Below are 17,584 nucleotides of genomic sequence, written 5' to 3' on the forward strand. Positions count from 1 at the left end.
AGAACTGTCCCAGACAGCATGTAGTTATAGATAATAGGATTTCGTTTTCTGCTGAACGTTATTATCTGACATTTATGGATACTGAGTGACAAGCAGTTCCGCACGCACCACCCCTCAAAACGGATTAGAAGCATTTGTAGCTGAATGCAGTCATCAAGACAATTAACAACAATGTAGATCTTGGCGTCATCAGCATACAAAAGCCTCACTCCAGGTGGTAGCACCAGTGTCACATCGTTCACGAATATCGAAAACAATAGTGGTCCTAGATTACTCCCTTGTGGTACGCCAGATGGAGCGATGAAAGGATCCGAGAGAGATGATCCGACTTTCACACGTAATGTTCTATCCGTCAGGTAAGATCGAAACCAATCAACGCACGCAGTGGAAACGCCTAACCTCGCCAGTTTGCTGAGTAGAATACTATGATCAACACGGTCGAAAGCAGCCTTGAGATCTAAATATACTGCATCCACTTGCCTCCCGGCGTCAAGAGCCTCTATACATGTTGTTGTGAATTCAGTCAAGTTGGTCGCTACCGATCTCTTTGGGAAAAATCCATGCTGATCCGTAGAGATGTACTGCCTACAGCAGGCGAAGAGCGTGTCGTTTACTATGATTTCAAAAACTTTCGAACAAGCAGAGAGAGTAGTTATTCCACGATAGTTGTTCACATCACATTTGTTTCCTTTCTTATGAATTGGGAAAAGAAATGATGATTTCCAGCGCATGGGGAACGTTCTGTTACGAAGAGAGAGATTGAAAATGTTTGCTAAAGGTTTGATAAAAGCACTCGAACACCGGCGCAGTAAAGCAGCGGGTATCCCATCTGGTCCAGCACAGAACGAAAATTTCAGTTTCCGGATCGCTCGGCACACATCTTCATCACTGATGGAAAAGATGTCTAGGTCCAAAACATCACGAGTCGCCTCAATGGTAGCGTAGCTGATAGAGCGTAGATGTGAAATCGTTAAAAGATGTCTTGAACTGTGTAGTAAAGAGTTCGCATTTGTCCGCCGGAGTCTCAGCAGGGACACCATTCGGTTGCATTGACCTAGGAAGACCATCTTCGTTCCGTTTGGACCTCACGAATGCCCAGAATTGCTTGGGATTTAATCGTAGATTTCGTTGGGTACGGCTGATGTATCGGGAATACAAAAATTGATTATAGCTTCTGTACGCACTGCTGGCACTGTTGAACTGTTGCTTGTTATATATGGAACGATGATTGCAGTATCTACAAAGTGCAGAGGAACGACGACGTTTCAGTATTCGTAATCTGTGGTTGGACCACGCAGGCTTTCGTGCAGGTCCTACGATCGGAACATGAATGGCAAATGCACGAACAATACTATCGGTGAAAAAATCCACGGCATCGTCGACGTTATTAAATGAGTTCATGTAATTGGCGGCACATACGATAACTCCAATGTAAGCGGTGGATGGTTGATATCAACAGGTATTAACGATTCAAGAGCATGGTGTAGTGCGCAATTCGGAAGCACTGAATCGTTTGCCAGTACGAGATCAAGTGTTCGACCATTTGAGTTAACGATAGAGTTAATCTGTGTAAGTCCATGAAAGTTGAATCCGTCCAACAATGCGCAGCTGGCGCCTGAGAGGCGAAAGCGTTCCAAATCGACCGACGGGTAAGAACTATCAAGTGAAAGCCACCGAATACCAGATTGATTGTAGTCACCGAGCAGCAGGGCCTTGTCGTTAGCTCCAAGAGTAGAAGTAACTGTTTCGATAGATTCTAGATATACTGTTAAAGGCTTTACCTGGACCAGTCAGTCGGTTGAGCTGGTGTCCTGAGTCGAGAAGAGATGGAACAACATGCGAAATCGTGTATCCTTCGTCGGGGATTGACATCCTTCGTGGAGATAGGCGGAACTGAGCAAGCGATGCACCGGAGACAGTTGTGTCGTACAAGCGTTCGTCGGGAAGCGGAGATTGGCGGAACTGAGCGAGCGATGCACCGGAAGCAGTTGTGTCGTTGTACGCGGGATCATTCTGGAATGCGGTCACTCGATTGAGGGCGGGTGCAGTATCTTCGTCTGCTTCGGGCGGACATATACTATTTAAAGTTTTACCTGGACCAGTCAGTCGGTTGAGCTGGTGTCCTGAATCCGTTGGTTGCTACTTTGAGTAGTCAACGAAACTCCTACGTTTCTCCAGTTGTCGCTGATACACCGGGCATACTTCACTCCATGCAGCATGGTTTGTTTCGATTCGCAGTTTCCGCTCAGCGTTCATTTTCTTGCAGTTTGCGCATTCCTTTTTAGTTGATTTGCACTCTTGCACTACATGATTCTCACTACATATGGGGCACTTGGGAGATTCTGCCTTACAGTCTTTACTTTTGTGGTTAAATGCACAGCACTTGAAGCATCTAGTCACTTGCAATCCATCAATCACTCGACATCGATCCCACCCGTAGTTCACCCTTTCTTCTTGCATTACTTTGACGAACGTTTCGGCATCCAATTCAATTATTGTGCTCACGTTATTGTACTGCAATTTTGCATTACAGTACATTTTGCACAATTTGAAATGTTTAAGGCTTCCAAATGCTTCGTTTTGATCAACTAAAGTTTCTTGCAGCTCTTGTTCATCCAACTCATCACTCATCCCGATTATTCTTATAGATGGTTTCAGATTTTCTCGCACATTCACATCGTACAGACCACCCATATCTTTTTCTACCTTCTTTTTAAGAATTTTGACACTATTCTCATCATTCAGCGCAATCATTACCTCCCGTCTTTACCACTTGTAACCCGTTTCACATTGAGACATCTGGCATCCACTTTTTTTCGCAATTCTGCTCTGATATTTTACACCTGCTTTTGGCTTAACAACAACAACCGGATTTGGTTTACGCTTTTCTTCCCTAGACTGCATTGGTATCTTAGTTCTGTCTGATTTCAAAACTTCAGCAAAACTAGTCTTTGGTGTAACAACAACATCACTTTGTATTTCTAATTCATCAATTTTTCTTCGCTTTGCAGATGATCTTGTTAGCATACGCCGCGGAACACTATCCTTTTCGTTCTTATTATTATCGCCCCGTTCATTAACACGCACTATTTCCTCACGTACAACTTTACGTATAACCTGTTCAAAACTTTTCACCATTTCCGCTATACCGGCGAGATCATTCAGCTTACTCGCAATCTCGTCCAATCTTTTATCATAGTGCCGGTCGTCAAATTCAGCCAGACTCAAACAAGCATCACACACAAACATCGCATTTTTAATCTTTTTCAAAGATTCAATCTCCTCGTGGTTCGCACCCGGTAAGCAGTGGACGTGGATAGCCAACCCTACATTTTATCCAATTAAATTTCATGTACCGAGCAAACTGAAACAGTTTGCCAAAAAATAGTGTCGCGACAATTTTTACTTTTTTTCTTCATCGGCAAACTGTTTCTTGATGCAGCATGAGAGTCTTGTGCCGTCGGTGCGGTCAGCATTTTCATGAGCTTTCGGCTCTTGCGCAGCGCAAACAGAACAGAATAATTACCTGAGGCGCGCAGCCTGGAAAGAGTGCTAGCCATTGGTACCGATGGATTAGTATCGGAACGCCAAATGCTGGGTAAAAATTACCATTTGGTACTTCGCGTACCTGAAGGAATAAAATGTACCCCATCTCGTGGTCCTTAGCCTCTTACCCGCAGCAACTCCTATCCTTACCTCCTCGTGGTGCTGGCCGAGATACGAGCAACCTTAGGGAAGATCGGGTAACCAACCCCGGTGCGAACTATGGTAGTATGCTGACCGGGAAGGGGATGTTTGCTCCTCTCCAGGGTTGCAAATCGTACTGAGCATCTGTACTCCATGTTAGAAGCGGCTCACAACAGCGTCTGTTCTCTTTGTTAGGGACGGCTGATCATAGTCCGAGTTCCAGCGAGGGACTCCAAAGTGAAACTGTGCACCATGGTCCTCCAGAAATTTAAGGGGTTTGGTGTCAGGCCCTGCAAGCCAGCCAAAAAAACTCATGCAACGAACAATCAAAAAGAGAGTACGGACCGGAACCATCGGTGAAGACCACCGCGACGAAAAGTGACTAGCGATTGGAAACTCGGTTCGTGGAGCAGCAAATCTCTCAACTTCATCGGGAGCACACGCATACTCGCCGATGTGCTCAAGGACCGTGGATTCAGCATCGTAGCGCTGCAAGAGGTTTCTTGGAAGGGATCAATGGTGCGAACGTTTAGAGGTAATCATCCCATCTACCAGAGCTGCGGCAACACACACGAGCTGGGAACAGCTTTCATAGTGATGGGCGATATGCAAAGGCGAGTAATCGGGTGATGGCCGATCAACGGGAGAATGCGCAGGTTGAGGATCAAAGGCCGGTTCTTCAACTTCAGCATAATCAACGTCCATAGCCCACACTCCGGAAGCACTGATGATGATAAGGACGCATTCTACGCATAGCTGGAACGTGAGTACGACAGCTGCCCAAGCCACGACGTCAAAATCATCATAGGAGATTTGAACGCTCAGGTTGGCCAAGAGGAGGAGTTTAGACCGACTATTGGGAAGTTCAGTGCTCACCGGGTGACGAACGAAAACGGCTACGACTAATTGATTTCGTCGCCTCCAAGAATATGGCCATTCGCAGCACCTACTTCCAACACAGCCTTCCGTATCGGTTCACCTGGAGATCACCACTAAAGACAGAATCACAAATCGACCACGCTCTGATTGATGGACGGTACTTCTCCGACATTATCGACGTCACGACATATCGTGGCGCTAACATCGACTCTGACCACTATCTGGTGATGGTTAAACTGCGCCCAAAACTATCCGTCATCAACAATGTTCGGTACCGACGACCGCCGCGGTACGACCTAGAGCGACTGAAGCAACCTGATGTCCCCACTGCATACGCACAGCATCTCGAGGCAGCGTTGCCGGAAGATAGTGAGTTCGATGGGGCCCCTCTTGAGGACTGCTGGAATACAGTCAAAGCAACCATTAACGACGCAGCGGAGAACAACGTCGCGCATGTGGGACGAAGTCGACGGAACGATTGGTTCGACGAAAAGTGCAGACAGATTCTGGAGGAGAAGGCCGAACGTGGAACGTTATAGACGGAAGCGGAGACAGCAGACCCGCCTTTTTCATGAGAAGAAACGCCGGTTTTAAGAAGCGGAGTGCGAGGAGGTGGAACAGCTGTGTCGTTCTCAAGAAACACGCAAGTTCTATCAGAAGCTCAACGCATCCCGCAAAGACTTCGTGCCGCGAGCCGAAATGTGCAGGGATAAGGATGGGAGCATCTTGACTGACGAACGTGTGGTGATCGAAAGGTGGAAGTAGCACTACGGAAACATTTAAATGGCGCTGAGAGTAAAGGCAGTGGAGGAGATGACTACGTCAGTTCACAGGACGATGAAAGCCAACCAGCCCCCATCTTGAGGGAAGTTAAGGATGCCATTCAACAGCCAAAGACCAATAAAGCAGCTGGTAAGGAAGGATGGTATCGGAGCTGAGCTCATCAAGACGGGTCCAGAAAAGCTGGCCATTTGCCTGCACAAACTGAAAAGCTACCGAAGGAGTGGAAGGAAGGGATCATATGCCCCATCCACAAGAAAGGCAACAAGCTGGAGTGTGAGAACTTTCGAGCGATCACCATCCTAAATGCCACCTACAAAGTGATATCCCAGATCATCTTCCGTCATCTGTCACCCTTAGTGAATGAGTTCGTGGGAAGTTATCAAGCCGGCTTCGTTGACGGCCGCTCGACAACGGACCAGATCTTTACTGTACAGCAAATCCTTCAAAAATGGCTTGAATGGCAGGTCCCAACGCACCATATTCGTGAAGATTTCGGTCGAACATTCCAGTTCGTTCGAATCGCGCCGGGGACTAAGACAAGGTGATGGACTTTTGTGCCTGTTGTTCAACATTGCCCTAGAAGGTGTCATGCGGAGAGCCGGGGTACGATTTCCAGCAGATCCAGTCAATTTATTTGTTTCGCATGGACATTGTCGGCCGAACATTTGCAAAGGTGGCAGAACTGTACGCCCGCCCGCCTGAAACTTAGTATTCTATTAGCATTTCTTCAGTTATTAATTGAAAGCTTTTCTATGCCCGCCATTGCATAAGTATGTATCTTGTGCGCATAACCTGTGGAAGTCGGACCTACTACGGTCTCCAGAAGCAACTGCGGTAAAAAAAATCACCAAATATGTCATGTACAAAACGCTCATAAGTTCGGTAGTAGGGACATGCTCGACGAGGACTTGCAAGCACTCGGAGTATTCGAGAGACGGGTGCTTAGGATAATCTTTGGCGGTGTGCAAGAAGACGGTGTGTGGCGGCGAAGTATGGACTACGAGCTCGCCCAACTCAACGGCAAACTCAGCATTCAGAAGGTAGTTGATGCCAGAAGGGTACGATGGACAGGACATGTTGCAAGAATGCCAAACAGCAACCCTGCACAGATGGTGCTCGCTTCTGAACCGGCAGGTACAGGACGGCGTGGAGCGCAGCGAGCGAGGTGGGCTGGCCAGATGCACAACGACTTGGCGAGGGTGAGGAGCAACCGAGTATGGGGAGATGTGGCCTCGAACCATGTATTGTGGCATCAAATTGTTGATTCAGTTCTATCTGTTTAGATGTAAGCTAAATAAATGAAATGAAACCTTCTCTGAAACGGCCTGCATGCGAGGTTTGATTCAAATCTAGAATGAAACGGTTTCTCAACAAGTTTCATCTGTATTATATTTCAAACTGTGTAAACAACCTTCATTTGTTTGAAATCATCTATTTTGAAGCAGGTATTCGTTTTATTTACTGTGGTTACAGTTATTTAACAAGTTCAACGAATATCGTGTCTGACCCACCTTATAATTGCACTAAATTATTTGCGGTTTCCCCATAAATAGTTTCATCACGCGATATTGAATCTTTCAAAAACGAACACGTTGGCCATTCCTTATACAGTCGTTCCACAAATCCACACCATGAGACCTGCTCTCAAACTTCTTCTCCCTGTCCTGATTCTGTCATTCCTTTACGAATCAACAGCATCCGATTTCTTGACCATCCTCGGCGGTGGTGATGGTATCGGAGGCCCTTCGAAACGGATGGTTATCAATCGCATAGGTCAGTGTCCTGGTCAGAAAGACCTGCCCATCTACTTTGACGACTTCAAGATTACTCAGTATAACAAAACGAACTACGTTGTGAACGGTGAGGTTACCTTTCGGGAGGACTTCCCCAAAGGATGGACCGGTTCAGCTGTGGTGAAAAAGTGCGATGATTTTAGCAGCGCAGCAAACTGCCGCCCGTTTCTGAACAACATTGCCAGCACGGATCTCTGCACCCTGTTGAACATCCCGAATGCAATGTACATGAAATATCTGAACAGGATGACTCCGATACCAAGGTGTCCGTTCAAGAAAGGGACTTATGTGGTCAAGGATCAACTAGTGGAAGATGAGTTAACTCGTTTTCTGCCAGGTTCCGGAAATACCTACTGGGAAGCTCGATCAACCGGGAAAATCGGCGACCGCATGGTGATGTGTTTTATCATTCAGGTGAACGTACGTCCGAAGCGATCGAAAACATCGTAGTGGCCTGTGTTTTAGTATGAGAAGTTCTTCAAAATTAGCTGCGTAAAATTTTGGCAAGTGATTCGAAATTCAAGAAAAAATCAATAAATAACGTGACATGGAAGGAGAATCCATTGTGGTTTGTTATAAACTACAACAAATCAATTATTCAATATTTCACTTAAATCTAAATACGGACAGGTGGCCCTTAAGACTCTATTCAGCAAACTGGTTCAGCGGCATTTCCAGACCCTTGACGATTTGTTCTCCTGTCTCATATTCATCTTGTGTGCCATCGCTATATGGCAACTTTTTACCTGGGTCGTCAGCACGGTTATCAAGCTAATTTTCCCGATAATCATGTGCTTCGTGTTTTTGGTGAGTTTCAATGTTAGGCATTTAAGATTAAAAAATTGATTCGTGAACTTTATTTTAGATTCTCTTCAACGAACACTACTCATCAACTATGGCGAAGTCTATTGATTTATTGCAAAGCTTGTTTGGGCGCGCTTATTCCATGACAACAACATTAGTTTCGTACATTCCTGCAATCGAATGAATATAAAATAAATGAAATGTTACGTTCAATCTGAATAATTTTGTTTATTTCTCTTTGTTTTTAATTATTCACTTTTTTGCCTTTCTCGATTGCTTAATCTATAACAGTACAGTACCTTAACGATCTGTTCAAATAATATTTAGAACTCTACCATCTCCTCTCGTTGAAAAATAGTTTAATCCAACAGATTCAAAAAAAGATCGACCTCAAATGATAAATGCTCGGTTAAAATTTTGGGACTCTTACTATTGCAAAAAGTTGGATGATGTATGGTTCTAGCGGTGACGATGCCTTTATCGATTCAATCGTTTGGTACTGTCTTGATGTGGGGTGTCCTACGAAAGGCTGAAACACATAAGGCTGAATACTCATAAGGCTGAACTCAAAAGGCTGAAATCCCGAAAGGCTGAAAGTCTCAAAAGGCTGAAAGTATCAGAAGGCTGAAGGTTTATATGGAAATTTGTATGGGAAAAACTTAAAATTTATTCAAATCTCCCTACAACTCTTAAATCGTGATGAATTCAAATAAACATCCCCAACCTCCATTTTTGGAATCTATATGAGCTCAACCAGTGGGTAACTCATTAATTTTGATTTATATTCACTGCTACGTTGTAGGGAGACTTGAATAAATTTTAAGTTTTTCCCATACAAACTTCCATACAGCATAGCATAGCATATGTGATTGTACAAATCGTGGGTGGCTATACAATGCTCAATTGAGCAATCTACTGTATTTTGTCGCAAATTGGTACTTGGGATTAGTACCTTTTCCTATACAGTAGCAGTTGTATACCTGGCCACGTCCTTACAATCACGGAAGGAAGGGAAGGAATGTTAGTTCAACATCTACCATAGAAGATGCAGGGAACCCATACTACCTTTATAGATGTCTCGGGAAGGAAAATTATTGTTAGTGGGGAAGGTGAACAATACCCGGGTAGAGGTGAATGACAAACTAAGAACATAATAATAACTGATTTTGTTATGATATCTTATTTTGTTCTTTTTGTGTAATTTGCAAATAGCTTCAAATATCATCTTAACATCTAATTTAGTTATGATAACAAAACTTGTTATTTCTTTGTAATTGCAAGGAACATCAGAATAACAGTTCAATAGCATATTTTACAATCATAACAAGTTTTGCTATCATAACAAAATTTGACATTCGTTACTTATTTGGATTGCCGACAGTTTATAATAAAACTTAATTGATTTTGATTTTCATGATTTTTACCATAATATGGCTCGTGGCTTGCGATGATTTTTTATTAATAGATAATAAGATAATAGATAAATAACTAGTCATTGCAGGAAGAAAAGACTCAACACATACAAACTTTTAAACTTACAGATTTTCTTTATTTCTTAGTTTTCAACAATCATGTTTTCGATTTTATATGCATACAATATTTTACCTTGCTCTGCTTATAAACCTATAACAAATGATCAATCCACTTGTGTACGGACTTTACACTTCGATAAAAAATTATGAGTACTGCCAGGTAGTTTCAAGCACATGTTTATGCATTGTTCGATTGAGTTGTTTATTTTCATTACCTTGAAGATATCGGTCAGTACGTAAGAATAAATGTTTTCGAACAACTTTTCACACACTAGCTGCTGACCAACAATATAAGTGGTATTGTTTTCGTCACAAAGAATTTCTATGATCCTATAAAAATCGCCGTTCATGAAGATCCACGAATCGTCGTACAAGAAATCTTGACATGTTCTACTGGTGCATAAACTCAAGCCCCTGATATGGGTTTTACTATGAGAACTAAATAAACTCGCGACAACATCAACATCAAATGTAAATGTGTTTTCTGGAATGTACACCATTTTAGCATCAAATTGAGCTACATTACGTGGCTTTGTCCACATTGTGTAAACCCATTCCTGAACACTTGAGTTGATATTCTTATTGGTACGATGACATAATTTGTCCATATAGTATTTGCGTTCAATCTGCACTAATGGCTTTTTGTTTCCAGTTCGAAAGCCTTGGAGCATTCCATTCCCTATCGATAAAAGAGAAAAAAATCGTTATAATCATTAAAACAAAACTATTAAAAACCAGTGAGTACCTGCTTCATAAGGAAACAACGAGAAATTATAAAGCGCTCCGAAGTTTCGAACAGCTCCGATCAAATGACTCAGTAAATGAACATTGTATGACATATTGGTTTTCCCGTATAACATTTCGAATCGTTTCAAAAACTCGTTCAGTTTTGCTTCACAGAAGGAAATAGTTGCATCGTTCAATTTTGGATCCAGGAGTTGGTAGATTGATGATGATAACAGCATACAATGATCCAAGTACTGTTGAGGCAAAATATCAATCAACGCTGGATATAAGTAATGGAGAAGGATGGGTTCCCATTCATTGGCTTTGTATTTCTTATGCTCCTTCAGCTGCCTTGGATACCTAGGAAAAGCTGTCGGAGGTTTGAAACTCAAAATGCGTTGCTCAATTTCTCCTAAATTGTTACCAACGTAGAAGGGTTGCTTATGATTCTCACTTTCTGTCCACAAACTCCATAACTGTTTTATTACACCGAGCAAAACAGAGTGCATGTAATCAGGCGGGAAGCATTCAATCACGTCGAAATCCGAAAGAAATGTAAACACAGTTTTTCCCATGATTCCAAATTCTTCAACACCAGTGGCCGATACCTTGTCCATTAACTGTCTGGTTTGTGCGTCTTCCCGCTTGGGACATTCGTCCAAGAAAGGATAACATCGCGAATGATTTGCTTTGATCTCTCCTGGATGCAGACAATAAGTGCAACCATACAATCCATTGTATTGTTTCATGTTCTGCACCTTGCATCTTGCTACTGAATCAACATTAACTTGTATTAATGAAACGGAATATGTGAAAGAGCCAATCGTGAGACCATCGTGTTCCAACCGCCGTAACTCGACACACAAATATTGGAATAATGAATTTGTATTAGGCTCGCCTTTGCAAGCCACACACCTCCGAGAATCAGATTATGCTTTGAAAACCGCAAATATGGGGCCAGATTATTTAATGTAAGAAATACGGGATACAGCGGTTTCTGAGTAGTACTTCGAAAAGTTGCTGCTCCATCGGTATTTGCACTCAAAGTTAGGCACGGTCGAGTATCTTGCTGAATTATTTGTTGAGCAACTGCTCCTCGCATAACATCTGCAATTTTATGCTCTTCTATGTAATGCTCGTATTCCTCAATTGTTTTTGAATGTTCAATTACAAGCTCCCGAACTTGATGCTCAATAGGAATTGTAATGAAAAAATCCTTGGTCTTCGATCCGCAAATTGGACATTCTGAATCAGGTTTAGGCGATGTAGGTCCATAATCGAATTGGCAGTTGCTGCAGTAGACTATACGTGAAGAGTTGTAGGGGTTAGTTTGATAATGCGAAATGAACGACTGGAAAGTTTCAGGAAGCAATTTCACTCCAGAGATCATGTTGAGCAGTTTCAACAAATCTTCCACTGCAGTTTGCGTTAAGCTATGCCGTACATAGTAGTTGATAACCATAAACAGCACATCGTCTACAGTTAAGTTTGACTTAGCTGCGAACAATTTTCTGTTGCATGAAGAAATGAACTGAAAAAAAGTAAAACTATATCAAATTATTGAATTTTTTATATAATCGAATATTATCCTCATTAATATTAAAGTTTTATACTATACTAGCTTCCAAGCAGTCTTGAAAAACAAATTGAAGTCGTCTTCAAACCGTAGATTTCATCAAGGCTGTACTGTAATCGTATGATTGTCCTACCTGTAATCGCATGATTGTCCTATATGAATAGGAAACCCATCAAAGATGGGACAACTATGCGGTTACAGGCAGTGTAGTATTGTGCTTAAACACTAAGAATTTAGATTTGGATAAATTGTTAAAGGAATTTAATGAGTCATTCATTCTAGACGCGAATTTAACGTTCGAATTTCTCATTTTTTTGGTACGCCAAATAAATCGACAGTTTATTAGTTATATAAGTACAGATACTCACCTTGGGTAAATTTTCCGCCTCTTCAAACCCTTCACTAGATTGCTCATTTTCTGATAACTCTGATTCAATCTCAAATGAATCATACTCTGACAAATCATCTACATTCGTATCATTTCCGTGTTCATTCGATAAATCCCCTGTGATTGTTTCGACTGGTCCTGTACTTGATCCTCGATTAGCATCCACGAAATGATCTTCATTTACGGAGCGATCCTCACTGAACGCTGATGCAAAAGATCTTACTGGATTACTATTTTTGACTAGCTTTGGCTAAAAAACATTGATGAACAAACAATAATATACAACAAATTGTAAGTCGTTGGTTTAATTTAAACGTACCTTTTTTACATATTTCTGACCATAAATTCCATCTGCTAAATAAAACTGTCGTCTTTGCCTTGCACTCATAGCGGTATGTATTTTTTTTCGATTCAATATTAAATATTAAATATGAAGATAGTATTTATTTCCCTTCTAGTTTTTTTTTGACTCTTCAATCAGAACTCACTATTTCTAGTAGTACATGCGAAAATAATTAGATTTGAATATGAACACGTATGCTTTTGTTTACTATATACCACATCACATTGTGTTTTCAAATGTATTTTAATAATGTCAAATAATAAAATTTATTGCTTTATTTACTAAGCAGTCTAAATTTTTTTTTTTATTTATTTTACTAATTATAAAACTAAAGTTTTTTCAAAACAAATTTCCATTCAGGATATTTTCTTGTATGCCAGCATACAGCAGGCAACGATAATTATGCACAAATCACATAGTTTCTCAATGTTAAGTTGTTGGGATCTATAAACAAAAAATAATTTTGATATATTGGGCAATAGAGGTTTCGGCAATAATTTACCTTTCCCGTCAAACATTTTTATTTGCTCCATTGATTCTTCAATTTATTTAAGGTCATCTTTCCCAAAAAACCCATATTTTTACCTCTCTAATTATTCTTTTTAAAATTATAAGCAAATATAAAAATATAATAGTCATAGACACAGACACATACGCACATAACCTCAATTCATACTTAAGACGATTGGTATACACTATGGGCTTCCAGTCCTTTTAACAAATCAAAAAAATTCTCGTCAAATTTATTCTTGCACTGATAATTACGATATCTGTGGTTTTCACCAACTCGGAAATCACGAAATAGATGGCAATAGTGAGCAAACGTCAAACCCAAACAAAACCGATTCTCAAAAAAGTGAACTTTTGGTCAACTAATGATTATTTAAATTAAGCTGTAAATCAACTCATATGTATAAATATATACATTTATGTTTTCACATTATGAGACACAGTACAACATTTCATCCATATACTATTTTCACATTTTTCCTACACGGTAGAAAATCAACACGGTCAATTTAACTGTTCCATCTATTGAATGATCAACTTTACAATCACTATTATTGAAAAGGATATTCCTTCGATTTTGAAAGTGGTGTCACACCTTTCACAAGTGTGTTGAATGCAGACAATTCCATAACATCAACACGATTGATCAAAGTGCTACTCACTGGATGTTGAAATGATTAGCACTTCGATCAGCACCAATAATGTCTCCACTAGATTTGGAAGTGCTATGCTATTGAATTCACATCTTCAAGGCTATTGATTTAAGAGTGGAGCGATATTGGTGTTGTTCTAAAAATAGATGACAGTTCTTTCATCTGTTCTGCTTTTTTCAAGAGGTATTTCGAAGTGTGAGATGGAGTCATGGTAAGACGAAGGACTTTCGAGCAAAGGTATGTTATTCAAATCTGAGCTGAAGCAATTCTATTTTTTAATTTGGTATTTTATATTCAAAATATTGTGCACGTCAAATGGAAGTGGTGGTCTTTGAATGCGACGAGCTCAGCTATTGATATTGATTTGATTCCAAAGTAGTGCATATTCAAATGCAGAACAGTTCGCATGGACGTGTATATTTTTTACCGTGTACGCTAATCGTGCTAGTGTAATCGTGGAGTGTGGTTTGTTCTTTCGCATATCTGCATTTTTCCTTAAAATTCCGTTGCATTCTTTAGTGAATATGGGCCGCCCACGCAAAACTAAATCCCAGAGGATTGATGCTAAAAAAGCAAACGCAGCAAACATGCAAGATCTTGAGAAAATGGTAAGATTTTAAAGGAAACTAATTATGTTTAGAGATTCTAACCTCAATCATATTGTAGGTGAAGGAGCATCAGTCGCAAAAACCAGAAAAGAAGCGCCCCTGTTACAATACCAACAGAACACCGGCGGTGAAGCGAATCGGTAAAACTGATCCTAAAAAACTACTGCTACCGAACAATCCAGAGCAAATTGCTTCAACTTCTGCATTTCATGTACCAATGCTTCAAGTCCACATTTCCGATTCTCCATTGAAATATGCTGCACCAGCTGCGACAACTTCTGAAAATTCCGTCCATGATCCTCAAATCATCGCTTCTGGCAGCAAATCAATCGTAGTTGGTTCCGTTGGATCCGTATCATCGCATCCTTTGGAATCAAACAATGATGAAACTTCCTCCGGTATGGAAGTCGTGTTCCAGGGATTTTGTGAGGATCAGTCGAACGAGAATTCTGATCTACTCGTCATTAAGAAGCTGCAGGAGGAAATCGATAAAAAGACAAGAGAAATTCGTTTGCTCCAAGAGGAAAATACAAAACGTCAATTCGGCAATAGTAACGGATCATCAATTACCAAGCAAGCCGGTAAACCACTTCCTAAAAAAGTTGTGCTATCCGATCCAATCTCGTCAACTGCTGCGTTCCATGTGTCAAAGCCTCAAGACTACATTTCGGATTCTCCATTAACTCTGCCCACTGCGACGGCATCTGAAATTTCAATCTACGTTCCTGAAACCATTGCTTCTGGAAGTAGGCCGATCGCAGTTGGACCCAAGGCATCGCATCCTGTTAGACCACCCAGCACTACTGTCCATAGTAATGACAGTTCTATAAGCAGTGAGGAAGCCATTGGGTTGTGTGACGAACAGTTCAACGAGAATTCCGATGAAGTAATTAGAAAGCTGCAGGAGGAAGTTAAAGAAAAATCGAGCCTTATTCGATTGCTTCAGGAAGAGATTGCGAAACTCCGTTCGCTAAATATGCTGCTTCAAGAGTCTTTGATGCAAAAAGGACCGGAAGGAACGTTCACTGAATATCCGGGTTATCCAACTTCAGAGTGGTTGTTGAGTGTTTCCCAAAATTCGGATGACAGTGACTATCTGTTCACCAAGGAGTTGCTATTTCATTTATTTCCGGAAGGAATTGGCAATGCAACAGCGACTGGAAGAGCTTCAAACAACCCTAAAGGACGCTCCAAGGAAGCATCGGATCCTGAATGCAAAAATCAACCAACCGCTCAGCTAGATCCGGATAAGCTTAAATACATTAGAGGTACGTCCTGAAATGCATTGCTGTACTAGGAATATTTGATTGATTCCTATATCTCTTTATATTTTTTAGATCGTCTTTACGAGCGGCGTCGTTTGCTTCAGGACCCAGTCGGCGTTGCTTTTGCGAAGGCCAAAATGATAAACAGGCTTGTCGCTACTGTAATTGCAAATAATCCATCATTGCGGAACAAGCAAAAGTGAAATCTTGAGATATGTGATCGTTTTGCTCTATTTGTGGCATTTTTAATGGATTCAATCTTTTTTTATAACTTTGTTGTCACTAACGTAATTTGTTACATTTCAAAAAGATGTAAAGTCAACTGTTTTTTAATATTCATATAGGAAGAATAAATGAGATTTTCCAAAAAATACTGTTAATAACTTGTTTTATTATTTTTCAGTTATTCAAAACGAATAACTCAAGAAGCAATTATTTTGTTATTATCGAATAACTAAATTTGTTCTTATTTTGATTGTCCAGTGAACAACTAAATTTGTTTTTATTATGTTCTTAATTACTAAATAACAACAAAATAAGTTGTTCGCATTTTACAGGAATTTTGTTATTAGTTTGTTATTGCAATAGTAAAATATGATATTATTTAGTTATTTTCACATACAAAATTAGTTATTAATTTTGCTATTTTAGCACTTATATCAAACAAACTAATATCATATTGTGCTATTCAGTTATTCTCTTTTTAATAACAAGTTTTGCTATTCATTTGTTATTCTCTTCTACCCGGGTAAGGAGCTCTATATATATCAGCTTTCACACTGATATTCTTCCCTCCCCCTTCATACGGGAGCTTGGCAGAAGGAAGGTCGTGTGATATCCCGGGTAGAAGAAAATAGCAAAAGAATAACAAGTTTTACCATTAATATATGAATGACAGAATAGCAAAACTTGATGTTAGTTTGTTTGATATAGTTGCTAAAATAACTAAAATAATAGCAGAAATTGTTCGAGCGAATAGCTCAAAAATAACTCATTTTACTATCATAAGAGCAAACCAATAGCAAAATATTTACAGAAAGGGAAATATCAAAATCAGTTATTATTGATATGTTGAAAATGCAAATTATAAAAGAATAACAAACTTTGTTATGATTGCAAAATGTGATCTTCATTTGTTGTTCTATTCTTCCATACAATAACATAAAAATAACAAATTTTACTATTATAACAAAATTTGCTGTGCGGATGCTATTTTATGTTATTCATGAATAACATAGGAATTACAAAATCTGATATCACAGCAAAATTAGTTATTATTAAGTTATTTATTTATTATTCACCTCTACCCGGGTTGAGCCATCACAAATATTGCCCTCTTCTCGCTTTCAAATCGACTTCTATAAAAACATTCTTCATGCCTGCCGTATCCTAACGGAACTATCAATTGTATACTTTCGCCTCTAATTCTATCATGAACATGTACGTCTAAGTTAGGAAGATGATATTAGCATTTCCATATCATCAAAATGATGCTAATAAACATATGGGAGTTGGAATTTTCGAACATTTTTGAAATATGAACTGCCCTATACATACACAGTACACACACACATACACACGAACTGACATTTGCTCAGTTCGACAGACTGAGTCGATTGACATCATGGGTCTCTGAGACTTCTATAAAAAGTTTGGTTTTGGAGTGAAATGATAGCCTTTCGGTACAACTTTGTTGTAAGAGAAAGGCAAAAATGTTTCTGAGACCATTTGTATAGGTTTGAGCTGCCAGTTAATGTTATCTGATGCCACAGTTTCCGGAAGCTCAAATCCAATTCTTAGAATTAGTTAGATTTCCATCGATACCTACCTGGATACCTGTACAGTAGGGTGTCCCAAAAAAAACACGATGTTCAAAAAGTTGTGGTGCTCAAGGCTCAAATGACAGGAAATCGCATCTGGAGCATTTCTCTAGAACATTCCAAAATTCTAAAAAATAGTTTAGAGGCTCCGACAGGCCATTTTTTGAAAAATGAGCTTTTTTTACTAAATTGTCAAATATTGGCTATTATCAAATAC

General features: G+C 40.1%; 4 protein-coding genes across 5 annotated transcripts; 2 read left to right on the top strand and 2 right to left on the bottom strand.

Moving 5' to 3' along the window:
- Positions 1 to 6,980: 6,980 nt before the first annotated feature.
- On the top strand, positions 6,981 to 8,159 carry LOC134209133 (uncharacterized). Its single transcript, XM_062685117.1, has 3 exons — positions 6,981 to 7,710; positions 7,773 to 7,949; positions 8,008 to 8,159. The coding sequence occupies exon 1, from the start codon at positions 6,981 to 6,983 to the stop codon at positions 7,590 to 7,592; it is 612 nt and encodes a 203-aa protein (XP_062541101.1). The 3' UTR covers positions 7,593 to 7,710; positions 7,773 to 7,949; positions 8,008 to 8,159.
- Positions 8,160 to 9,473: 1,314 nt separating this feature from the next.
- On the bottom strand, positions 9,474 to 10,954 carry LOC134214887 (uncharacterized). Its single transcript, XM_062694165.1, has 2 exons — positions 10,224 to 10,954; positions 9,474 to 10,157 (listed from the first exon to the last, which is right to left on the bottom strand). The coding sequence occupies exons 1-2, from the start codon at positions 10,951 to 10,953 to the stop codon at positions 9,583 to 9,585; spliced, it is 1,305 nt and encodes a 434-aa protein (XP_062550149.1). The 5' UTR covers position 10,954; the 3' UTR covers positions 9,474 to 9,582.
- A 43-nt stretch (positions 10,955 to 10,997) lies between these two features.
- LOC134209134 (uncharacterized) lies at positions 10,998 to 12,602 on the bottom strand. Its single transcript, XM_062685118.1, has 3 exons — positions 12,488 to 12,602; positions 12,149 to 12,418; positions 10,998 to 11,735 (listed from the first exon to the last, which is right to left on the bottom strand). Exons 1-3 carry the CDS (start codon positions 12,554 to 12,556, stop codon positions 10,998 to 11,000), a joined length of 1,077 nt encoding a protein of 358 aa, XP_062541102.1. The 5' UTR covers positions 12,557 to 12,602.
- A 1,509-nt stretch (positions 12,603 to 14,111) lies between these two features.
- LOC134214888 (uncharacterized) lies at positions 14,112 to 15,916 on the top strand. 2 transcript variants are annotated; one of them, XM_062694167.1, is made up of 4 exons: positions 14,112 to 14,282; positions 14,341 to 14,422; positions 14,510 to 15,550; positions 15,620 to 15,916. In XM_062694167.1, exons 1-4 carry the CDS (start codon positions 14,199 to 14,201, stop codon positions 15,748 to 15,750), a joined length of 1,338 nt encoding a protein of 445 aa, XP_062550151.1. In that variant the 5' UTR covers positions 14,112 to 14,198; the 3' UTR covers positions 15,751 to 15,916. The 2 variants fall into 2 exon arrangements, with proteins under 2 accessions (XP_062550151.1, XP_062550150.1); XM_062694166.1 differs by having other exon boundaries at positions 14,341 to 15,550.
- The last annotated feature ends 1,668 nt before the right edge of the window (positions 15,917 to 17,584 follow it).

This window comes from Armigeres subalbatus, chromosome 2, assembly GCF_024139115.2.
Source record: "Armigeres subalbatus isolate Guangzhou_Male chromosome 2, GZ_Asu_2, whole genome shotgun sequence".
NCBI classification, from domain to species: domain Eukaryota; kingdom Metazoa; phylum Arthropoda; class Insecta; order Diptera; family Culicidae; genus Armigeres; species Armigeres subalbatus.